The sequence below is a fragment of the Embiotoca jacksoni genome, unplaced genomic scaffold, assembly GCF_022577435.1.
Source record: "Embiotoca jacksoni isolate LCO1_2020_lvr unplaced genomic scaffold, fEmbJac1.0.p SCAF_11, whole genome shotgun sequence".
Lineage (NCBI taxonomy): Eukaryota > Metazoa > Chordata > Actinopteri > Embiotocidae > Embiotoca > Embiotoca jacksoni.
In genome coordinates this window covers 13,984,761-14,011,569 of record NW_027185241.1, presented here as the reverse complement: position 1 = coordinate 14,011,569, position 26,809 = coordinate 13,984,761, and the positions used below count along the sequence as shown (strand labels likewise).

Here is a 26,809-nt window from a genome sequence, read left to right as displayed (position 1 = left end):
CCACCAGGATGTATTTACTGACATAAGGAAGGCTGACTGGTGTTCCAGCCGATGTTTGTTTTAGAAATATCCACCGCGAGCACTTGAGAACAGAAGATGAAGCCTTTTGTTTTTCTCAGTTTCACTGCATTTGTCCTTCACATCCTTGTTGCTCATTATTTTTCACCACATTTTGAATGTTCTCACATCCTCTCCCTTTCTCCATCTCCCTCTCTGTTCGTACACCGTGTCCAGTTCCAGATGGAGACCAGATATTCACAGACCCCCCCCCCCCACACACACACACACAAAAGAAAGAAGATCGCAATGAAATTCATTCTGAATTATTATTTTGTCTTTCCTTGCCTCACTCTGTCTCTATTTCTCTCTCTGCCTCTAGTCCAGTACCAGATGGAGATGATGCGTTCCCTGCGTCACGTCAATATTGACCATCTGCATGTGGGATGGTACCAGTCCACCTACTACGGCTCCTTTGTCAGCCGAGCCCTGCTCGACTCTCAGTTCAGCTACCAACACGCCATTGAAGAGTCAGTTGTACTCATCTATGGTGAGTAGTCCTACACAGTAAACTGTTTGATCAAGTTTCTTTTTTTTTTTTTTTTTTAACATATTAGACCTAAATGGGGCATTTTCACACTGTATTGTCAGTCGAAAAGTTTGTCCATGTGAACACATCAAATCGTGGAGTTTAATTGATACCATGATAAAGCACATTACAAATGACAAGTTTGGTTTGTGATGTTACACCAAGCCAGTTAGTATTCTTTAATTATTGACATAATTAAGACGTTTGTATGGTGAAAAGGAATTGACTGTCAATTTTAGTTCAGTGGTTACATAAAATGTAGTCTCTGTAGCCAGACCATTCTCCACCTCACTGTGCCAGCACTGGAGGATGCTCTGACTGGACCCATGTTTCATTATGGTGTATGGAAAAGAAACACTATGGCTCTTTTGTATTTTTTTTTTAAACTAAAGCCTGACAGATACAGGATTATTTTTGAGTCGTTACAGATATTAGTACATAAAAGAAATTCCGATATTGTACGATAATATTTTTATGTGTACTGTATATTTAGTGTATAAACACACTTTTTTGAAGATAAGTAATGGAGGTTCACTGAAATCAGTGAACAGAACCTTTGCACATGAACAAATCTTGGTCAAAATGAGTCATTTCTGTTGGTTGCCACGAATGTTGTTGCTGTTTTGAAAACGATATTGCATAGATAAAAGAAAATGAAAACAACATTGACTGAAATAGCCGATGGCATGTTTTACACCAACATCCTGCATAACGCGAGTCGGACGACAAAATACGAGCCCGTGTTGATTAGGTGTGTTTGAATAGTTAAGATAGGTTCAACCATTAGTCGGCACAGGCAAAGGTCAGATGGGCTGGACTAATTCTTGGTCAATCTATTGCTACCATGACAAGGATATGTTTTATTGGCAAAAAAAAAACCCAGAAAGTAGAAGGAAGATCTACTGCTGCATTGTTCCCCTGTTACATAACCATTCAGCCATTCAGGTGACCACTAATGAAAGAGGTACAGAGTGATGGGAAATGGATCCAACAGACAACCAGTTCAGATCTACTATTTACCTCCATAAAGTATCTTGAAATGTAAAATCCTCCTGAAACAAAGTAAAGACCAACCCCAGGCCAGAAATCACAACAACTTGTTCAGATTCAGGACACAGGGTCATGATCTGTTTTCCTTAAATGGCGCCTCTACATGGGAGCTGATTACGGTCCTTAATGCTCCATTGTCATTCAGGTTTCAGCCATGATTAAACAACCATAGGTCAAATTAAGTCTCTTTAATCCATAGGTTGCTAAGAATAGGAGTGCCACTAGGAAGTCTTAAGATATTCTGCTGTGGTTCACATTCAGAGAGTCTCAGCAATAAATCAGTCTGACAGATGTAGGAAGAGATCTGTTGAGGTAAGCACAGATGTTTAAAAAAACAATCTAATTCTAACCATCAAGACGGTTAGAATTAGACTTTCGTTTCAAGATAAATTTCCACGGGTATCTACATTGTCATAAAGTACATTTTAAATAGACTGAAGAGCTTGAAGAATATTTATAGAGAAGTGTTTTTTTTTTGTATACATCTGCAACAATGTCACGTTACACAAAGTCTGATGTATATAGCCTTCGTTAAACGCGGTAGAAGGACGCATTGGTGGTGCTGCAGAACCGACTTTATGCCCCCACAATGAATTGTGCTGATGCCTGGGTCGTGGAGATTGCACGTCAGTCTGCAGCCCCACAGCAGAAGACGGCACGGACAAGCAGAAAAAGGGAAATAAACGGGATTAACAAAGTAGCTGGTAGCCACAAACGCAACACCATGTGTCTGCATGTACCGCTGAGTGCAAACCTTTAAGAACTGCCTGTAACTGCTGCACCACAAATGCCACTCCAGATGGTGTAAGCTTTCAAATGACAGAGGTATTAAAATCTACATGAGAGAAAATTAAAAGCTGTCACTACTTAGTGTTCATTTCAACTCCTCTGTTTCTGAATGTAATAATTTATCAGCATGCCAAGTGGTCACAGAGTTTAGAGGCAGTATCTTATCGAGCCGACTGACATCAACCGGCCAGTCATCTGCCGATATTGGCCATGAACAGATATGTATCGGTATCAGTGTATCTGTTGGCTGATATGCACTGATATGAGAATTATTTTATTTGACAGATAATGCACAAAAAGATGCTTGGCGTATTTTAGAAATAGTTTATTTTGTGTTTTTATATATAGTTATAATCAATAGATTATCTGTCCTGTTTACCGTTTCAGTACACTGATGTCAGTGTGGACGAAAAACTGTAAAATATCCTGCCTACATTACCTACCTTTGTCACGTGGGAAAAGTGTTTGATAAGCACATTGCCATTATATAAATAGAATATGCATGTATATTTGGGGTATTTGTATTGGCTCCTTATATTTGTATCGACACTGGCCCCACAAATCCAGTTGCAGTCACGCTCTTGTTTGTGAGTAGCTACATTACAAAAAAATGGTAGACAATTGTTTTTTTGTCAGAATACTGCCGTTCTTTATTTAATCCCAATAGATACTGGATTTTTGGGGTCGCTACCGATTTTAGGAAAGAAAAAGTATTATGTCATCAATTTATCTGCTGGAATTTGGTTATCAAACACTTGTGACAAACATATGTAGGCAGCATATATTGCAGTTCAACACTAAATTTGAATGGCCAAAATGACATCATTGCATTGAAACAGTAAACTTGACTGGGTATAAAACTCGACGAGAACAATCTCAATTTCCTTAAACTCTTTTTTTCTGCATTATGTTTTTCAAAACAAATCTTCATGTCAGTCAATATATATATACACCAATACAGATTTATCTGCTATATGACAGTATTGGCTTATAAAATGTGCCAACCAATAAATCGTCCCTGCTCTTATTTTTTAATGCCAGTTTTTGATGCTCAAATGATGACTCACACATCACAGACTTTTCCAAGCTGAAGACATGTAATCAAATATGGACACTGTCAAAATGCCAGATTGTGTCGAGATAGTATTTTCTGCCCACTTCAATTTCCTCCCTCGGGTTTATAAACCTAAAAATAAGAGTAAAGTCGAGCCAGGGCGACACAAAAAGACTTATGAGCTCACTGACCTGAAATCACAGTCTTTGATTAAAAGGGCTCCGTGTTTGTAACTTCAAATCAAGAGAGGCAACAAACGAAAACATCATTTCCAAAAATGAAAACGGCTTTGAATTTCATCAATGTGTAAGGGATGGGGAGTGTGAGGGAACACAAAGGAACTCATCCTGCCCTTCTGTGTCTCTCCAAAATCACTTCAGGGTCGTCAAGTTCTCCAGTGCAAATCCAGGATAGACAAAGATTAATTTTAACCATTTTACATATGTAACCCTGTGATCTAGTCCAGCCACTCAGCAGGAAAGCAGGCAGCCCTTTGTAATTCTAACCGAGGGCTCCTGTTAATGTCAATCAATAATGCAGCGCTTAACGGATCAAAGCACCTCAAAGGAATTGACAATATCTGTTTAAAGTCAAAGGCAAAGCAAATTGATTTATTTTTTGTTCTCTCTGTCATTAGTTCACCGGTCATTTTATGCCAATGAATGAATCGATCAGGTGGATAACTGGCGAGTTGATGGCTTCCGTCCAAAGACATCTTAGAATGAGAGCGGGCCGTGAAACCTACTGGTTAAATGTGTTCACCACGATGACAATTTTCCTCCGTGAGGTGAACAGTTGAAGAGGTGAAGATGGACGTATGCAGAGCTGACCAGCAGCAGCTGTGTGCAGGTCCAGGCTTATAATGTGAAGTACAACTGTTTGAGCTTGGAATCTCATTAGAGGCAAACTTTTAAGTGATGCTGGTTGTTAGTGTCATGCAGAACTGAATATTCTGTTTGATTATCTGAGGTAAATTTCTTTGAGCTGGTTCATCTTCTTTTCTTTTTTTTTTTCTTTTTTTTTTTTTTTTTTTAAAGTAAATGGATCACAGTTCATAAAGCTGAATTCAAAGATAAGACGAGACCAGTTTACTTCAGATGTAAAATAGTTCAAGCCTCATCCTGCGATATCTTCTCTAATTTGACAGCCTGAATTCTTGATTTTGGAGAGGGAACAAGCAGAACCTGAAAGTTTGAATGCACTGATTTTGATGTACTTTTTTGGGCTATCAGTAAATATCTGATCTTCATCTGTAACTCCTCCACTGCAGGTCCTTTATGCTGAAGGTCCAGCAGGCACCTCTCCTAGAATTTACTTTGTGCAGTGTTGCTTATCGAGGTTTGGTGCCTTCTTGGCCTTTGCATACAAATCTTAAACCTTAAGACTCCTCTTTGTTTTCTATGGCCGCTGATTGCATATTGACCAACATAACTAATGTATGATATAATATGAACGTCCCATGCAGAGACGAATGTTTTTTTTCGCAGGAAAAGATATGTGTAAGTTTATGTGTAATTCAAGCTTGATCATGCAGGAATTGAATTCAGTGAGAAACCTTCCTATGGATATAGGAGAGTAATTTTTTAATGCAGTGCTGTTGTCAGTGGAGATGGCCAGCACAAGCTGAAATTGGCTGTCAACTGTCAGTCTTTTACAGGATTGGCTAAGCTGTAGGCAAATGGCTTGTCACAGTTGGGTAGGAAATCCGTTTCACTAAAATTTCGAGTAGACAGTAGTTTGGAGGCTGTCGGCCTGTTTCCCACCTAGTCTTTATGCAGGTAGCAGAACAGGAAGTGGGAATGTGTTGGGACGACAGAGCCAATCCTCCGAGCTGATCTCAATAATTAGTTTGTGGAAATGTCATTTTACCTTTGACTCCTCAGTTTGTCAAATCAATTTAATAGAACAGAATGTAATTCTGCAATGAACAGACAGGTAGCTCATCTGCCCCCTTTTGTACCTGTTCAGCTTGGTAAGCCTGTACTGGAATTAAGTTTTTCATCTTAAAACTACAGAGAAATTATTAACTGACAAAATAAATCAAGTAAAGGCTCAGATAAGAGGTACTGTGCATTTCCACATTGCTTTTTATGGTAGCTCCTTTACAGCCAGCACCCTTATTGCTAAGCTTATTTCCCCTTTTGTATGCCATGTGTGTTTTCAGATCTGTTAGACTTGGTTCTGTTTTTGTAAAAAATAACTTGACCCTTTTTGCATGTGTAAAAATAAGGCTGCTAGAAACTGCTTTAATTTTGAGTGAGGACAGTGTGCAGCCATAGTCACATATACTATGGCAGTATGTGCCTGCACTATGCAATACCCACCATCGACCCAAAATCCCTGTATTTCCTGCATGGGAGAGAAGCATAATTATTACTGCTGTCATGTCACGCTAAGTTCCATTTGCAGATATAGTAGTTAAGTTTGGTTTTGCTTATCGGCAAGAGAATTACCAAAAGAGCTTGAGAAATCTCAGTTTCGTCATCATTAGGCTTTTAGTTCAACAACATCTTAAGCAAATGGTCGAATTGTTGGAAATAGAGTTCTTAGTGCAATACATCACTGACATAAATTACGATTTTTGAGCAAAAATATTTCGGTTAAATTATATGTTCTGTCCTATTAGACAGTTAGAATATTGTCTTAGGATGTTGTACAAGGAGAAAGAGTGACTGACTACTGGATTATGAGGGAACAACAGCATCAAATTAACAGTGTTTGACCTAAAGCAGACACTTTGGAAACAGTTGACCAAGGGCTCAAAAAAGATTTGGACCTAGAACCAGTGTTAACTGGGAAAATGTGGGAGCCAGAACATAAATATTCTCACCTCACTCGATTTTCTTCGAGGTGCCCTTAAGCAAGGCACTTAACCTCTGACTTTTCCAATGGTTGGTGAGACAGCCGTATTGACCTGTGCTCTCTTAAGACCAAGAGCCTTGCATATCAGCAGGTGATGGAAACATCTTGACATGGAACTGATTCATTACTGTCTTATATTTTGTACAATCTTAACATTAACAAGAAGATTCATCATTTTGTAAATGTGATTGAAACGACAAAATAAAAGCCCTGATTTTTGTTTGTTGAAATCAAAGCATTAGATTTAAAGGCCCAAGCGTTTTACTTTTTTCCAACTCGTCTTTTTCTCCTTCCAGATCCCATAAAGACGGCCCAGGGCTCCCTGTCTCTCAAAGCCTACAGGCTTACCCCAAAACTCATGGAGATCTGCAAAGAGAAAGATTTCACACCTGAGGGGTGAGTAGCAGAACACACAGGAAGACACTAACAGCACTACTTTCCTGATTAAATGCAGATATGCACAAATCAATTTTTGTTTGCACATAAATACCCACATGGGCTCACACTGCTTAGTACTAAAATTTCGGGTAGGCAGTAGTTTGGAGGCTGTCGGCCTGTTTCCCACCTAGTCTTTATGCAGGTAGCAGAACAGAAAGTGGGAATGTGTTGGATGACAGAGCCAATCCTCCGAGCTGATCTTAATAATTAGTTTGTGGAAATGTCATTTTACCTTTGACTCCTCAGTTTGTCAAATCAATTTAATAGAACAGAATGTAATTCTGCAATGAACAGACAAGCAGCTCATCTGCCCCCGTTTGTACCTTTTCACTCTTTTAATTCTGTTTATTCAATGGGTACAAATACGGCCACGTGCATCCACAGGGGAGGCATTTAGTAGCAATTGGAGATGGATGCTGATGATGATGATTTATCAGCTCGCCCTTGCTCGTCAAACAAATGTAGAATGTTTACGCATTTTCTGACCCGGAGGCTTATCGTAATTGCTTTTAAATTGCAGCTAAAAACAAGCGTAATGAGGGGACTATTTCCCCGGCAGTTCAGGGTGGTCCTCGTGCATCTATTCATACATACATAAGCACAGCCATGAGGACTCGTGCACATGCTCAGACAAACGCAAGCATAGCAGCCCAATGGAGAAATCCCATAGGCATCCATTTGCTGTCCATTCAAAACCTCCACATATAATTTTATTTTAATTTTTAATTTTTTTTTAATTTTTTTTTTTTTTTTTTTTTTAAATCCACTAAAAGCAAGTGTATTTGCAGTGAGCGGGACATTTTAACAGCATGATTTAATTTCTCTGTTCCATTTCCTCTGTGTTTCTGGACCTCTGTGTCTCTGTTCCCAGACGCTTTGTTATTGACCCACTGTGTTTGGCCCACAGTCAGGATCCTTCTCATTTCTGCAGCTTTTCATTAGATCCTATGATTTATTACGGCTCCAATCTGTAGCTATCACTGTTCCCAATAAGCCTGTGATTGAAAGAGGGCAGCTCAGTGCAGGGGAGGACAATATCCCCACATTACAGCAATCTTGTCACCATCCTATTATTTTCAGAATGGACAAGAAATTTGAATATCAATAATGTTTTTTTTTCTTTTCCAAAGATGCAAAACTTCAAAAGTCATTTTCCCTCTCTACAATAATGTGCAGGGGGAGAAAAATCTGTCTCTTTCATGTTGGTGTATTTGATGTTACATAAGCTTGCATATATTGTGCACCTCTTGGAAATGAAAGGGATGGATAGATGAGTGTTGAATAGACCTATCCCTTTGAACTGCCCTCCAAGTCCACTGGGCTGCGGAGCCAGTGGTCAATAGTGTCCACTTGAGCACACAATCTGAAGCTTCAAATTAGTCTGCCTGCGGAGTCAACCTTTGGCTTTGTCCAGCGGGGCCCAACTTTGGAAAGAGCATGGCATTAAGTGTGCCAAAGTCCAGTGTGGTAAAGCAGTTGGTCCTGCCTAAGAATGTGCCGTCCTTCGGTTTCCTCATACACACCTTTTTATATCACTCAGCAGGCATTCGGAAAAGGTCACGGTATGCAGGAAATATTTTATAGCCCTCCAGATTGATAATTGTCCCAACATCTTCAACAAACAGTAATTCAATCATTATAGATTTTTTCCTTATGCACTGCTGTAATCCACACTGATTTTTGTCCTCCCCGCTCAGAGCCTGAGGCAGCATTGTTCACTTCTATTTCCTCAGTCTCCTCTTAAAGTTTGCCTGAGGTGATGCTCCACTTAGACCACAACATTTATCAAAAATAATTCATCAGAATCAAATGATGCTCCCTCCACATCCCTGTTTATTACAGAACCAAGTATCATTTAAACATCATTGTTTTTGGTACGGTGCACATGCCAGATCAATGCCGTGAGTGTATTGATCCCGTAACAAGCACAAAGCATCTAACAACCCGACATTAGATATACACAGACATTAGTTTGTAGCCCATGCACTGCAGAAGCGACAGCCCGAACCAAGGCAGTCAGTCAATGTTATTAGATTTATGGGAGCCATTAGGCCAAGTTTGAAGTTCCGTTTTGTGCTAACAGGCTGCTGTCAGCCAAAGAGGTGCAGCTTTTAGCTCCTGAGGAGAAAGAAGAGGTGGTTAAAAAAAAATCTCTCAATGCCTTGTGGACCAGTCAGCATAGCCCTTGTAAAAAAAAATCATACAGGCTACTGCGTCTAACATCACTCTGGGGAGGCAATACGGACAGTCGATCCTATCGTAGCCTTTTTTTTTTTTTTAGAAATGAAGATCTAGCTTGGATAACGTTATCATTCATTTTACTTTTATACTGCTGAGGTACAATTTACTGACAAGTGCATGGCAAGAGGTAACAGGGCACTACAAATTTTGTGGTAGTAAGAAGCAGCACATGCTAACAATAAATAAAACATGGAAATAAGCCAGAAGCAGAACAGAGAATCTCTGCCTTGGAAAAATATTTAAAAGAATTGACTGGAAATGACTTAAAGTAGAACAACTGCTAACTCCAACCACTCTGTAGTCACTTAAAAATTTGCTCACAATGGCTACCGATCAGCTAAAACCACATTTTTCTGGGCATTACGTTTGTTATGTTCACTAAAGTCATGCTCACTCTTTTATTCAATTCAATTCAGTTTTAATTGCAGAGCAAATTCACCATGCTACATGGTCCCAATACACTTTACAAACACAAAAACAACCTCATCAAAATATCATTGTCAGAGCGAGAGAGGGGAAAAAAAGGGAACAGCAAAGGAACTTAAACACTAAAATGTAATGATTAATTGAAATTTTAAAACAACTTGGGGTAGTGTTCGATGCCTAGAGATCAAGTGAGAGCGCCGCAAAGGGAAGGTCATTTTAACTTTCCATATTTATGAGCTTTATTAAAAAGGAAGGTTTTAGGCTTTGTCTTAAAGGGCGAGCTGGCCTCCATAACACAGGCAGGCAGCTGATTCCACGAGAGGAGCCTGATAACTAAAGACCCTTTCCACTCCTGGAAAATCAAATGTATGTAGTCGTGCAAGATATTCCCTTAAAATCACTTAATGTCTCAGGAAGGAAATGATAATGTTTCCACTCAGGGCTGGGCAGTGGTGTTGAAATCCACATCAGGATGTTAATGAGATTTTTCCAGTGTAAAAGTCAGAAGGACATTTTTTTTTTACAGTAATAGACATGAAGACAGGAATATAAATGAATTCCACAGAAGGCTGGATAACTATACCCTGCTTTGTAAACATAATTTTACATATTTTATTATTATGGGTATCGTACCTGGTTTGCCTGAGTTGTCACTCACCTTGTTGGTTCTGCCATGGTTTGAATGAAGCACGTGTACGCTGTAAAAAAAAGAATGAGAGCCCTGAATGTGAAGATGTAATATATAATATCTGGCAGGAAATGCTACAGACAACCACTATGACATGTCAAAGACAAATGTCTTTATCTCCTGCCTCTGTCTGCCTTTAATGTCCCCATCTCTCTCTCCACAGCTTGAAGAAGGCCAACATTGGCTTTGAGCATATGTTCGAGGAGGTGCCCATTGTCATCAAAAACTCCCACCTCATCAGCGTGATGATGTGGGAGCTGGAGGACAAGTCCACAGTCGCCGACAAGCACGAACTGCTCAACCTCTCAAGCAGGTCAGACATGAGCTCACACAGACACTTAACCAAGAAGCCCCAAGGCCAGGGACCAGGGTCATAAAAACACGTCAATGCTGTTTCAGACAAACGTTTACTAGATGTGACAGCACGGTCGTGTGGGGGATCGTGTCCTTTGACCTTCACCCTCGCTCACTGTACATTTTTTTTTTTTTATCTAATGCTGACATTGCAGGGAGCTAATAGTTGATCTGACAGATTTATCGGCTGTGGATTCAGAAGTGATTTTGTTTCTCTCTCTCGACCTCGTGTTTTAGTTCCAAATAAATTCAGATCCAATAATTTCAAGATTATATACTCCTGTTTACGGCATCTTCAAATGAAATCTATTATATCACCATGTACATGAATAGTTCTGTGTAAGATCAGAACTTTAGGAAACCTTTCGATCACTCAACCTGTGATTCAAGGAGGTCATGAACAGACCTCCCAGTGTCTCATCAGCCTGTGTGTCAAATCTACAATACAATGAAAAACAGGTTATTGATGGACGTCACCCCATACGATCCAGCACGGAGCAATGTGTCAAGTTCATTTGATCCATTTGCACATAGTTTCTTTAGTACTGTGAATACTTATCTACTGAAGAATGCAGCCACTTCTTAAAAGCGTCTTACAGGCTTTAAAACCATACCATGTTATCTCTTTAATCCTGCAGGCTGCTTTCACAGACATGACTTAAAGCTACTTCTAAATTAAAATTGATTTGACATTAGGGAACTCCTGGGCATTACTCTGTGTCTTCTACACTGTTCTTAAAGGTATATTGTTGGAAGGAGGAATAAGCAGTCTACTGATGTATTGTCCTTCATTCTTACCCCCCCCCCCCCCCCCCCCGCATCCCCCTTCCCCACACAGAAGCACATGCAAACACACACACACACACACACACACACACACACACACACACACACACACACACACACACACACACACACACACACACACACACACCACCACCATACATGCTGTTTTCATTTACTTCTCAGTTAGACTGGTATAATTATGTTTTTGGGTATTTTCACAAATATACATTAATGGCCAAATGTACGATGAATTTATCGAGTGACATGAATTGTTTGTGTAGACAAAGCTCACTCCTCTGTGCGATTGTCTTCTAAAACCTATTAAAAACAAATCAAAGAGTCATATAATGCCGGATAACATACTTCTTCATTACAATGAACGCAACTCTGCGAAACAAAACTATAAACCTAGTACATGCTCACAGATTCAGTTCTGTTCTTTCCTTGCTTTGTTAGTTTGGCCTTTACCATTTATCGTTAATTGCAGAAATAAGCATTAGAAATGCACAGCGTGTGGGTCGGATCATTTTCATATGCTTGAACACGCGGCTGACAGTGTTCATGAGGAAAGGGTGAGTTTTGGAGCAATGTCGTATAAGCCAGAGGCGAAAATGCAACAAGCTGAATTGCTTAAGCTACACCGTCTTGTGTTTGTTATAATGAAAATGTGTCATCTATGTTTTATGTGTTTTTAATAGTTTTTAGAGGATACTGGAGTTTTACGGTACACGTGTAGGCATAAGTTATGTGAGACTGTTGCTCCACAGACATTACTCAGATAAAGACGATACATTCTTTGTTGGGTTCGGTCTTTTCATGGTATTTGTCGATAATAATAATACAAAAAAAAAAAAAAAAATCTAAATGACACCAGCCTAATCCTTTAAATCTTATTTTGAAAGGAAGAAAGTACCAGATGGTTGATACAAAATGTGATTCAAAATGTGTTCACTTGCAAGTCATGGAAATATTTTCCTATGACAGTTATAAATTGGGCTTCTTTGAGGGATGAAACCAACCACAACCCGTATTTGTTGTTTGGATAACTGACCACAAACATCTATTTCTTAGACATGTTGGACCACTTATCTGAGTTCACAAACTTCTTCCTTCAGTATGGTATTGGGATATTCAGTGCAAAAACTAGGTACAGCAAATGTCACATCTAAATGTCACAGCAGATTTATTCACAAATGTCTCCAAAAAAACAGATCTGCCATCAAACTTTGTCTTCCATCACTAATGAGCACAATATGAACGAATATCACCCCACCATATCAACTCACAGCCATGTCCCAGAGGCTCTCAGCATCAGTCTCAGGAGAATTTATCAGCAATCATTTATGGAGATAAACCACTGCAAGTGGAGCAACAGCTGTGAAGCTGCTAATCAAAATGCTTCCCAGGGGCAGGTGTGAGAAATTAGCCCAATACAGACTCAAAGTGCTGATTTACACACTCTTAGTGCACAAGGCATGCTGCGCTTTACTCGTAGACTGCAGCGAAGCACATCGGGAGTTGTTGTGATTGTCCTCATCTGTGTCCTTTAACTCAAGTAAGCCATGACTTAAATGAAAACTCATGCATGCTGCTCCGCAGAGCTCGGCACCAACATCAGTAATTTGTTACAAATTGTCCGACAGACTGAAGGAGAATGCTTCACTTTTCTTGCATATTGTTCCATTTTCCAAATGACTACTCTGAAGTTGAAACATGGCTTTTGATAAGGCCTGAAATGGGGCGGAAGCAAATGGCCCTCCCCACGGGTTTCCCGACACGACCGCCAATGGGAAGTCTGGTGAGATGAAATTGTTTCCTGAAGTTGTCAGATTGACACACCGCTCCATCCTCGTACTGGATTGTAGCGTCCATCTCTCTACATCTTCTGCTGACAGCTCCACCCTCTTTTTTTTTTCGTCTCCTCATTTCCACCCCTTCAAAAAAGTAAACGATAATGGGTTTTATTTAATGTTTTTTTTTTTCCCTTTTTGTCTCATTTTCCAATCTGGAGCCCCATTTGTCAATGTCATCTATGTCTAAGGCTGAGTGAGTGCAGTTTCACTCCAGCAAACAGGCTTGTTCTTACCACAGATGATGATGTTGATCGTGGTGATGGATTGCATGAATGTAAATTCATCTATGTAGCCTTTTCCCCCCAAAAAACACCCTTGAAATGCCTCAATATTTGCAATGTCACAAGCTAGACTATACACATGTCGAGCCGCAGAGCTTTTTTGTGTGGACCACTTACATGGTCTTCAACCATCTTGGCAGCTCAGATAGTGTGTTGTAAATCATCATCCTCGAAAACTCATATTTACTTCTTGTTTTATTTTGTATGAGCATCTTGTTCGGTCCGTTACCTCCTGCCCCTGTCTGATTGTTACAGCTGTGCTTCTGCATTGTATTTGTGGACGGTGGAAGAATATGTAAACAAATCATTCTGTGCCACCACATCACCCTGGTGATTATCAGTAAGGGAAAAGGGACTAAATGCAGGTAAAGGGGAGAATATAGCTGTAAGACTTTGAATGCTGTTACTGTAGAGGGAGTGAGGCAAGAGGCAAGTGTTGGAGAGAAATAACTGGAGACGGTATCACAAGGGAGGTGGTGACAGAAATGTTGCTGTGAATGAAATACTTTGCTGAAAAAATGACCCCCGACAGACCAACTTGATCCATTGAGATGGACTTTAAGAAGAGATATTTTTGAACAAAAGCCAATAATAGCACCTTCTCTGATGGTTCTGTCTCCTTTCTGCACTGAAGTAATGATAATGGCCAGGAAGCAAGGAGACATGGATTTACACTGAGTGGGCTATAGGGTGTTCAGTCACATAAGGTTTCAAAATTCATTATAAACCAACATAAATCCATCTGAAAATGTCAATTTTCTTTGTGTTTTTACAAAGATATTAATATACACTTATGTTGGGGACAATGTAAAATACAGGAGATTTCATGTCCTCTTTAAAACAAATTATTCTGCTACAAAAGCAAGCCAGCAATCTATATTGTGCCCCAGTCCATCAGTTAAAAAGACTCCATCAGAATAAAAGGTTGCTTCTAAGAATGGAAGTCATTTCCTCGGCAGCTTTGTTCAACAACTCCCCTCTGAACTTTCAATATACTGAATGTCAGCCAATTTTTGCTCATACATCAATACAATTTTAGAGTTTGTCCTCCATTGTCCTAAGTGAATGTGAGCATGTCGGCGCGAGCACTCCTACAGTACCCTGGACATGCTGCTATTGAACATGCTCTTAAAACGGAATCGGTGATGATAGGTAATCCCTCGATAGACTTTAATTTCTAATTCAGTATTGATCGGAAAGCTCGCTGACCACTCTGAATAATTTAACCCTGTGGAGTTTATTTGCCAGATGCTGTGTAGTGTAGAATGCATTATTTATTGTGCAATTCAACAACCATGTGTAATAAGGAGAATCACATTTTTTAGTGTTTGGAAAAGATGATGAGTAAAAGGGGCGTTTTTCTCGCTCAGCTTGAGTTTTATAAACATCTCAACACCCTGAAAATCACTAAACAGTTTAGCAAACTCCATGCCCGAAAGAACACTATGAAAAGAAAATGAAAGCTCGCAAAAAGCCTCTATGTGGACCATGAGTTACATTTTTCTGATATAAAATAGAGTAATTTTGCTTGTCAACCTTTCTCACTGTTCTCATGGCAACACAAGCCCTCCAAATCTAACAAATTCAGCTACAAGAGAACCCGATAACAAAATGAACAAAATCCAGCACATTGCGCTCTCTCTCTCGCTCTCTCGCTCTCTCGCGCTCTCTCTCTCGCTCTCTCTCTCTCTCTCTCTCTCTCTCTCTCTCTCTCTCTCTCTCGCGCTCTCTCTCTCTCTCTCTCTCTCTCTCTCTCTCACACACACACACAGCCTCGCTCAAACATAAACGACAGATGTTTTGAAGGATCCTGCTCTGACTAAATGATTTCCTTTGCATATATTATGCATGCATACCACACAAATTAGCAACCATATTGCTTGATGAAATAGTTTTAAATGGGCTTTCATCAGCGAGAATCAATTCTGACACAGTCGGGAAGTGTTATGCTGGGATTTGGTCCTGGGCCATCAGTTTTTATGTTTACAGTGGAGGGTTGACAAACTGATCACACAACAGTCCTCAGAGGCAAAAAACATGGAAATAGTTCAGGCAGTCTAGATTATGGAAATGACTGCTGGGTTACCAAAAGCCGTACACTTGTTCTTCTATATACCTTGTGAGCCTCAAATTCTGCACTGCAGGATTAAAAGGCTGCATTTAAGCATATTATTTGATAACTTAAAACACCCGCATGCAGGTGTCATATGATCAGTTGTAGAGATAATCCAGCTAAATGATAATAGCTAAATATATTGTCCTTAGTGTTCATACAGTTATCTGCATCCCTGTGGTTAGTTGCATCAGTGGTTTCTCTGTGTGCTGGCATGTAAATGTGATTAAGAATTTTGCAGTTGATGGAAGCCAATGTTAAAGATCATGAGTCTTCAGGAAGCTCGTTTGTTTTAAACATGTATGAATGATTTTATGCGCATGATTATCGTCCTTCAGTCTCTGTTCTGGTGTGTTCTCCAGCCACAGTCTTAAATACACAGAGCTAAAAGTGCATGAATCAGAATTACACTGCTTTTGGTGTAGGTTTTAATTTGTTTTCATCTCTTCCATTGCAGTGTGTCAATTATATAATGAAATGACCAGTCTCTTAAATTTTGTTTCTACTCCCCATCACAGCCCCAAAATTACTAAATGTGCAGCTGTTGAAATGTTAAAATGCTGTGCACCCACCATTGAGACACTTCCAAAGGCATTTTTGAAATTATACACACCTTGTTCTGTGTACAACAATTTTCACTCAATAACCCATAATATAAAACCAAAAAAATGATTTTAGAAATTTCTGTAAACCTATTAACAACTACAAGCTTATAAAAAGACCCTTCTCTGTGACACTCCGGATTGGGATCAGAAGCGTCATGTTTGCTGTAATAAGCCTTAAGGTGTGTCAAGTCTGATTAAAGTCCAACTGTGGCAAACTGAAGGGACTGGACAGAGTTTGGAAAGGTTCACACCTGTATATATGAAAACAACAAAGCTATAGTGAGGCATATTTCGAAAACCATCCCTACAGTGAAGCATGGTGGAGGTAGCGTCATGCTGTGTGGGGGTGGTTGTCATTGGCAGGGACGGGGAGAGTAATGAGAACGCAACCAGATACACAGCAGTAAGACTGAGGTGATGATTCACCTGTCAGCATGACAATGAACCAAAGAGCACAGCAAAAACAATGCTGGGAAAAGTCTCTGACCTCAAGTGGCCCAAAGCCCAGACCGAGACCCCAGAGTACCCGGTGCTCCAGTAGTACTCTTTGGAGAGAGCTGAAGATGGGAGGTCCCACTCACAGTCTGGAAGATTGGCATAAACTGCTCAAATCTGGGTTTTCACAGCCTTCAGAGACTCGGTGGTAACTGCTGCCAAAAGGGTGCAGATACTTTTGTAAAATGTGTTTTCATTTTGTCATAATGAGTGATTGAGTATAGAAAATAGCTGTTTTTCCCCATTGAAAAGAACTTGTACAGCTCTATAAGAATTCACCTAGTGAAGGTGAATACTTTGTGCAGTAACTGTATATACCGCTCATTCAAATTTCAGAAAGTTGAAGGATTGGATACAAATAAACATGCACAAATTGATAGGGCGAATATGTATGGCTCAGGTCAATTCTGGTTATGTTGGAGATTATTTCTATGGTACCAAAGTATTAAGAGCCAAGAGAGGAATATTGATTTTTTTTATTATTTTTTTTATTACAGAGGATAAAGTATAAAATCACCCAGAACTCCACCTTCCCTCCACGTATTTACACAAACAGTGAAACACAAATTCAACACAGTTACATCTGCATAAGTTTGCACACAGCCAAAACGTACAATGCTGGCAGTTCTTGCGGGTATGGTTGTCATTTAAATAACCGGCAAGAATCTGTTTTCCCACAGTACATGCTGCATTATGTACCACCCAAACATTCATAAATGAAACAATACAAGTCCACAGAGACATAAGAGGGAGACAACTTGAAGTAGAGCACTGCAGCCTTGTCAAAGTTGAACTTAAGGCACTATAGTGAGACATCCTCAAGGGGCTCAAGGGAGGAGAGAGAAGAAGAATGCTGGTAGCATTGTGTTTTGAGTGTTGCCAGCACAGCAGCGCTGGGGATAGATGAGGGATGTGGTACCAGAACAGACATATGTTGCAGTGAGGCAACAGCAAAGATCCTCAGCTCTGAGCACTCAAACCCCAGGAGAGGGGTTTCATGGCAGATGTCTTTCAGGGTACGTCGGAGCAGCATCGATGGTAGAGGGTGAATTCAAAGTTCAGGTCAGAATAGATGGTGTTTCTCTGTCAAAGATGTGTCCTTGGTAGGACAGGTTCTTCCAAGTCAGGTCCTTCAGGTACTCGGCAAGACTCCTTCCTTACTGTCAGATAACACATAATGGGACAGTTCAGTAAATGTGCAGATGTGTATCATGCTTCTTCATTTTAATGCTGAATTACAACCGGGAGGAGCTATTGTGATACAGAGGCCTTATAGTCTCGGTGTGCTTCCTCATCTAAGGTCCCGCCCTTACACGGGTGCATAGAGTTGTTGGTGCTCGAAGCACCTCGAAGATACACCTGATGCCTGATTGAAAATTATCTGAATGGAGGACAGTCCTTGGTAGAATTTGAAGGGAGCCGAGACATTGGCACACGTTCTATTGCGGGATTTGATGATCACGCATCCTCGAAATGCAGCCTACCAATGATGTGTATCCGTGACACTGCGAAACACCCTTTGGCCCTCTTCACACCTCGCATTAACATCTGTCTGGTTGATCAGGTCACAGTGAACAGCTCTTAAGTATATCACTTCACACCTGACAATAAAATGCTTCCCCTCATGCAGCTCAAACATTCTGTGGTTTAGTGTCAAAGGAAGGAAGATGGGTCTAAAAGGACATTTCTATTATCCGAGTTGAGTGACTCTAAGACCTTTGGAATTGATATTACGTACACTTGGTGTCAACATATGGCTTTTATTTAAAAGCCTTCATTTTATTCTTTTGCATATATTTCTGGTATCAGTAAGTGTTCTTGATGATGTCCAAATTGTGATTTCATTATGCAAATTTTGAAGGCAGAGCTTGTTTGAAGAAGCATTCAATGGGTCTTAGACCCTTTGTTTCAGAAAATAAACCCTTTAAAGTGTAACAAATTCTGGAATCCTTTCTCCAGGCCGTAGCACAGGTCATCCACAGGTGTTCAGCAGTCCCTGACTCCATCCCCAGCTCCTCTTGTGCACATGTTGAGGGCCAAAGTGTTTTGGAAAAAAATCTCTACCTGAATGTAGTCTGTTGTGTGTGTGTGTGTGTGTGTGTGTGTGTGTGTGTGTGTGTGTGTGTGTGTGAACTAACAATAGTAAAATTACGTTAAAATTAAGTGTGGATTAGTGCAAGATATTAATTTAAGCTTGATGGTTGGTAAAATGTATGCATAATGCACGTCAATTGCAGCTCACAAGTGCTATTGACAGTACACAACCTTTTTGACTGACATGCTGACTTATTTTATTCCAGCAACCACTTGGAGAAGAGCCTTCAGCTTCTGATGGACAGAGTGGATGACATGAGCCAAGACATTGTGAAATATAACACCTACAGCCGCAACCTGAGTAAGCAACAGCAGCAGAAGCACCAGGTAATGCTCTCACTCACACACACACACACACACACACACACACACACACACACACACACACACACACACACACACACACACACACACACACAGATGCACCCACCCACAGTCTCAGCAGGAAAACAGCAGGTATATTTCTGTCAAACACAGACACAACCAATTGTGGCTATAATCACAGCAGGCGAGCAGCAGAATCACCAGGTAGCACAAACACATACATGCACAGAAAATACAGCCCTCCAGAATCATACATGTACATGCACCCACTGAGGATTCACAGCAGTAACTAAATGTTAAACATATAAAACATTTAATCTCGATATCTGTAGCTGTTAGAGGGAACCAGTTCAGCAATAAATCTAGCCATGTCTATACAATGTACAGCAAAATAATCAAACACATTGTTGACTTCGATTTGGTCATTTTAAACTTTTTATTGTGGTGGATGGCAAATGATTTTTTTACATGCAAAAGTGTGTGTGTGTGTGGGGGGGGTCCCTGATTCCATTCAGTCCAGTGGAGTCTGGGGTTCAGTTCTACTGCAGTGGGGTTCAGGTTTGTGTGTTAAAACTTCTAGAGTCACATTCGAAGCAAAATGCAGAAAAAAAAACACTGGATTCAATCATTTCAAGGCGCCCACTCTGTTGTCACAACAGCATTTCCAACACAGCAAGCAAGGTAAAAAAAAAAAAAGGTGAAACTCGTGTTAACTTTTTCTCAACCAAATGAGCACCACCGTAACAGCTTTCCAAGAGTTTTAAAATCCTCTGCAGCGCTTTGCCAGAGGATTTACCAATAGAAACTGCATTAGCTAAAAAAATTAAATTGCTCGGGAAACAAGCAAATAACTCTAACCGGCAGCAACTTGAAGCAAAGACACAGATGCTGGTTTAAAAGTCATTCCTGTTGTTTAGAGTTTTCACTAATGAGATAAGAATGACTAATGTTCAACTTGTAATATCTGTCACAGTGTTATCATCCCTCACTTCACTGTAGTTGCTGACGTGTGCCCACAGCGGATCAGCATCACTTCAAGCTCAGACACACTTCTCCTCCATCTGCTGCATTATTTTTCCTGTCAAGGACCGAGTCATTTTCATTACTACACCGGCTGACTGTAAAACAGTCACGGCAGCGTTTAGCGTTAAGTGGAGAAGAGCAGGTTCAGGAGGCTGAAGACCGTGGGTCACGCTCAGATAATCGTCAAATACCATTAGCACACAGGGACTGCTGATACATATAGACTGAAAGCTGCTATCAATAAATAGAGTCTTTCTTTATTCTAATGAGTTAGAGAAACCTTTTTTTTTTCTCTGTATCAGAAAGACGCATCACAAACTTGGGACTTCATTTACAAGCAGAAGCACTTTGCAAAACACAAATACACAAATGTACTGTGTGTGTTACACGCACACACACATACACACACACACACACACACACACACACACACACACACACACACACACACCACACCACACCACATACAAGTCAGCCAGAAGCACCAACGAGACCAGAACTAAACAAACACACAGATTAAGAGTGAGGCACTGCGACTACATCCTCGGCCAGATGCATCATAAACATCAGGCAACACGTACAAACAAACACAATCACACATTACTCAGGAAAATAGATGCGTCGAGGCACAAGGTGACTCACTAATGTTCCCACTAACGTACAGCTACATTAAAGCAGCTACATTATTGTGTCATTATTCTCGGCGAGGGGAAATGAGCAAATGTTTGAAGTATTAACGTCGAGTCATCGTCATCTCTGCCGACGGCGGATGAAGCTGCATCCCGAGTTCACACGGATTGGGCAGACGGACAACAAACGTACATCTGCAACCACATGTAGTCCTCCGATACACGCGAAGAAGAAACACGCACCTGTGTAGCTACACATCCGCAGTTCACCCACACCCCGTCCATTACGATCCATCAGCCTCCCCGCACCCACCTTCTCCTCATCACAGCCCCCGAGCTTTACCCCCCCCAACCTCCTCCAACACCCCCCGACACACACGCATCCTCATCCTCGTGTCACACCCAATATCACACAGACAAGCCCTTTAATACTCTCTACTTTTTCCACGTTTCACACGATTCTCTACAATGAACAAATAGCGCAAGCAGAGAAAAAGAAAGTGAGCTTCTATTAAACCTCTCAGACATCTACAGTACGTGCACCATGTAATCTTGTGCTATTGACCCTGCTGCTTCCCGGACAAATGGAACCTTATTAATCATCATAGAAAGTTGCCAAAGGGCGTTAAGGTGTGCCGAGCGAGCTCCATTTTTTCATTAATAGCTCTTTTGATTTTAGTAAATAGCAGGTTCCCAGGCACAATCACAGGCCAAATTTGTCTTTGTACCAGGAAATGTAAGTCTCACTCCCCGTGATTCATTCATTTTCTGTTTTACTCAGTCACACCAGTAGATTAGGTCTGGTGCAATGTGTTTATCTAATAAACGGAGGAATTGAGATTGGTTAATGATAGAATTCAGCGACAACGAAAAGACTCGGTGACATCAATTCTGAGCCGTATTATTATTTTTACATGCGTAAAAGGCAAGCCGAATCACGGCTGAAGAGTGCATTTGGTTATATTAGATGGTAAATCAGTGCAAAACCAACAAGTCCATGGAATAATGTCATCAATTCAGATTTCCATGACCTCTGGGCGAGTGTGCCAAAAGGCAGCCGAGAGACCAAAATAAAGTGTGTGAAGTGTCCGCGGTATCATGTAGCTGTTATTGGAGCCCAATGTAAAACCGGCCGGTGGTTAAAGCATGCGTAAATGTATTTTTTATGAAGAGGGACCCAAGCCGATGGCGACCAGAAGATAATTAGACCTAATTCAACAAAAACAGATCCTATAAGAGAAAGAACACCAATGCAAGCAGCAACATGATACTCTTTCAATTAGCAAGCAGCTGCAGTGGCAACGAGCGCTAAGTGTGACCACATTCTCAAGAGAACCCTGTAAAGTCATTGAAACTAAATCTCAAATTAATTCAGTTGTATGCTTGGAAGATTAATTTCTAGAAATAATCAAAATGCCATTTTTACCCCGTGGACCAACAATTAAATATTCTGCTCGTATGTAACTAAAACAATTAGTCCATTAATCAATTTGTTGATTGACAAATAATTTCACCAACTATTTTGAAAGTCCACTAATTATTCTCCATTTTTTTGAGAAAATTCAAAAAAAATTCTCTGATTCCAGCCTCTTAATGTGAATATTTTCTGGTTCCTTTAGTCCTCCGTTGTAATAAATTGAATATGTTTTGGTCTGTTGGTCGGGACAAAAACAAGACGTTTTATGCTGCTCATTAGTCTTTGGAAAACACCGATTGGCATTTTTTTTTTTACAGTTTTATGCCAATTTCAAAACCACAGATTAATCAACAATGATAATAATCATTATTTGAAGCCCTAATATAGATAAGATCATTTTCAATCAGACTTTGTCTATCTGTAAATGAAACCCAAATAGAAGTTGTCATTTAACAGCATACATTTTGTACATTGGCTACTGTCTGTGGTGATTATTAACTCACCACATGAATAGAGCTGTTGGTACGTTCTGATCCATTAGGCAACGGACATATTTACACAAACTCAAGACTCATGGCAGTAAAACAATCGACCTGGTCTGATTAAACCATAATATAGCTTGATGATGATTTGGACCTGTTCTGACTCGGGTTCTGTGGACTCCCTGAGAGGACCAACCTCCAAGAACTACAGTACATACCGTTTATGGCTTTTTTAAATAAAAAAATTGAAGTGACGTAAGCCACCTGACATCATGTCTGCAATGTGCGACAACAACCATCCATTTGTTCAGTGTTTCTTACCATTTTTTTTTATTATTATTTTTTTTTTATTTTTATTTTTTAAAGCTAACGTTAATGTTTTACATACATTTTTTTTTTCCATACGGCGGTTGCCAGTTCAGCATTTCCTCGTGTTTGACCAATCAACGTACAAGTACGTCGGCACCAATCCCCGTCCACAAGAATCCGTCAAGGTTATTCTTGTGCTGGGAGAGTACTTACACTTGAAGTAGGCGCTAAAAAAAAAAAATTCCCTCAACAACATTGTAAGAACTACAAAACATCCTCAGTTCCTGCCGTGAGGGCACAAAAGAAGAGGGATACTTCCTCCAACGGTGATCCGATCTATGAAAAAGTTCCTCTGGTGCTGCCAGAAACGCGCCGTCCCCAGCGTGAACCAACGCGCTTCCAGCAGCATTCTGCCGTGCTGCTTCTCTGCAGCCGGCCTTGGAAAAGCTTGTGAAGATAAGAGGGTGAAATACATCCAGCAATGTACAGAGTACAAAGTACAGAGAAGTCCAGTTTGAGTCTGTAAGAGAACTGCTGGGACGGGATTATTTTCCAGCCAGACTTCAACCTCAAACACAAAAGCTACACAGGATTCAGACCTTGTGGCCGGACTTGAAAAAAAAAGTGCTGTCTCCACACACTGACCATGTAACATGACAGAGATTGAACACTTTGTAAAGGAAAACTTTGGGCCAAACGTGCCTGGACTTTGCTTACTTTAAAGGTTTTTTGTTTTTTTACCTTCCAAAGGCAGGTAGATACTTCTGCTGAATATTATTCAGCGACATTTCAGAGGCTTTAGCACAGGTGCAAAAACAGTTTTTAGTTTACTTGTTTTTAGAATGTGAAAACAGTCATAAATTGGCATTTTGATTAGACAGTCATGCTGTGATGCAATGGAGGAGGGCGGGAGGGAATGGGGGGGGCGAGAAAAGTTTCATTAGAACAAATACTTGTATTTTTCATTTCTTATTGTTTGTCTGAGGGTTTGTGTCAGCTTCATTCACCCGTACAGGTGCGTTGTGTGGATGTTTGGTTGAAAGCACTCAAGTTGCTCCCACGCCGTTTTCCCTCCTCGTCTGCCGCGACCTCCCGTTCCCGCCGGTCTGTCAGTCTCTCGTCCATCTCGCCAAATTAACGGGGCTTTTAGTATCTCCAGAGACCCGGCACCTCACTGATTTACCGACTGTTAGTCCTCCACAAATCACTCCTTTCCCGTCAGCACTTTAACGTCTATATCTCCCGTGTTTCTACATCTCATGCATGTTATTATTTCCGTTGCCTGTCTCTCTCTCTCTCTCTCTCTCTCTCTCTCTCTCTTTCTTTTTGGTTTTGTGCTCTCTGCATTTTGCCGTCTCTCCTCTTGTTACTTTACCTCTTCCTCTTCCCGACTTCATTATTTCACCCTTTCTCCGTCACGCCCTCGTCCCGTCTCTTCTCTGTTCTTTCCCTTCCTCTTTTCTTTTTTCTGTCCAGTTTTCCTTTTTTATCCGTTTCCACTCCACTCTTCCCTCTCTCCATGCTATTTGTCTTCTCTCCTCTCATGTGTTCGTACCACTAATTCCACCCTTCTGTCTCCCTCCAGTACGTCCAGAGGCGGCAGCAGGAGAACGCCCAGCGGCAAAGCAGAGGGGAGCCCTCGCTGCCTGAGGAGGACATCACCAAAATGTTCAAGCCGCCCCAGCCGCCACCGCGCATGGACACACTGCTTATTGCAGGTACGTACACACACACACACACGCACGCACGCACACGCACACACCTCTGCGCACAGCCAGCACTTGTCACCAGCACAGAGCTCCACCTCCCTCCAAACTCCATCAGCCGCCTCTGCTCCCCTCACAGGAGCTCAGGTTCTGTTTTGTAATTATCTCCGCCATTATCTTGAAATTACATTAATTTAAAGTTTATTGACTCAATCTCCAACTCGACCGCCCCACTCCCTGCTGTTTCCCGCTGTTCAGCTCTCCTCCGCCTTCTGACTTCACATTGTGATCTTTCCGTTTATTCCACTCGCACTAATTTGATGTTTTGCTGAACTGTTGTTTTCTTTCCCGCCTCCGCTTGTGTGTGTGTGTGTGTGTGTGTGTGTGTGTGTGTGTGTGTGTGTGTGTGTGTGTGTGTGTGTGTGTGTGTGTGTGTGTGTGTGTGTGTACGTACATATGCTTGTACGTTTGGATGTATGTTTTCGTGGGTGTGTTTTTGTGTGGGGGGCGTGTGGATCCATGTGGCTTCTCTCCAACAGGGCAAATTAACAACTACTGCCAGAATGTGAAGGAATTCACCTCGCAGAACCTCGGGAAGCTCTTCATGGCGGAAGCTCTCCAAGGCCACAACTAGAGGAGACACAACAACAAAATTATCTGCAAACGTTTGAAAGTGCAGGTAACAGAGATGCAAAATCACTTGGGCAACAACTGGAGGAGCATCCACTATTGTTTGTATTCTAAGAATCTGTTAATTGTTTTTATGCCTGAACCCACCTTGGATAAAAAATTATCTCTGATCATTTGGTTTTCACCGAAATAAAAGGCTTTCATCTCTACATCTCCAGCTCCTTGTGTCAAGGTTTTCCCACCATTAAAACCGTTAAGTGCAGTGCACACGGGGTTTTTCACACACCTCCACCACCTTCACACACCTCCACACACCACCACCACCTTCACACACCACCACACACCACCACCACCTTCACACACCTCCACCACCTTCACACACACACACACACACACACACACACACACCACCACCACCTTCACACACCTCCTCCACTTTCACACACCACCACCTTCACACACCTCCACACACCACCACCACCTTCACCTCCACATCCACCACCTTCACCACCACCACCTACTTGGTTTCATACAGAATATTAATATTTTGAAATGGATCATGCTTATATACAAAATTATTATCCAGTGATATTGCTGCATGCTTTGTGTTGCGGTTCAAACATCGAGCAGGTGGAACCAATTATCATTAAGCTGTGTTGGTTCGCATGGTGGGAACAATGATTTCCTTGTAAACACAACTGTGACAGAGCTATGAGTGAAAGTTCAGCGTTAAATGAAATGTCAGCTACGAGACTCACTTCCCCCACCTACCCACCGTCTCACTGCAACAAATACACTTCTGTTGTGTATTTTTTTTTTTTCTCCCCCTGAAGTAAAATTACATGACACATCAGAATCTGCCTTTCTTCGACACTCCTAGCAATTAGCACCTGTTTATTTTTAGGAGTCCCAATAGTGGCTTGAAGGCATCTTTTTTTTCAATGTTTGAGTTTTCAAGACATCACTGCAGGTGCACCAAATGACAGACTGAGAGAAACTGTCATAAACACTCTGTGGCGTTCCTTATTTAGTGATGGTGTGTGTTTGTGTTGCAAAAAAATACACAAATTATTTGTAGACATTTTTGGTGAAATTATCAACAAAGGAACAAATTAAATGTTTTTGACATTTATTCAGAAACAAAAGACAACTAAGGAAGGAGAGATTTTGAGGAAGAAAATAAAGTTGTGATGTGCCGTGCTTCAATATGAAAAAGATCATTATAAGAATGCCTGCTTGGGCAGTCATTTTAGTAGTAGTATTATTTTATTAATAGTTCACCTCCTTCAATAACTTTCATATTTATCAATCTCCTGACCTTTTTATTTTCCTCCTGATCATGTGAGCACACCAACAGCTTGAGATGTTTTGTTAAGAATATCCAGAGTTATTAGAGTTCTTATTGTGACCAGCAAATAAGAAAATGGTTGATCTTCTTGAACCTACCTGACCACATCATACAAAGCAGGTTTTCATCGATGACATGATAACTTTATCATAAATATTCTTTCTTCTGTGTATTGTGTGTATTTGTTGTGGAGGCAGGCCGTAATGCATACTTAACCTTAGGGGGG

General features: G+C 40.8%; 1 protein-coding gene across 1 annotated transcript in view; it reads left to right on the top strand.

Moving 5' to 3' along the window:
• Positions 1 to 25,444, top strand: part of LOC138194478 (eukaryotic translation initiation factor 3 subunit H) — a 53,954-nt gene extending 28,510 nt beyond the window's left edge. The window contains exons 3-8 of the mRNA XM_069143249.1: positions 380 to 547; positions 6,638 to 6,737; positions 10,298 to 10,447; positions 18,922 to 19,042; positions 24,485 to 24,617; positions 25,145 to 25,444. Coding sequence (XP_068999350.1) covers positions 380 to 547; positions 6,638 to 6,737; positions 10,298 to 10,447; positions 18,922 to 19,042; positions 24,485 to 24,617; positions 25,145 to 25,239 — 767 coding nt within the window. The 3' untranslated portion in view covers positions 25,240 to 25,444. The remainder of the gene's footprint in view (positions 1 to 379; positions 548 to 6,637; positions 6,738 to 10,297; positions 10,448 to 18,921; positions 19,043 to 24,484; positions 24,618 to 25,144) is intronic.
• Positions 25,445 to 26,809: the final 1,365 nt, after the last annotated feature.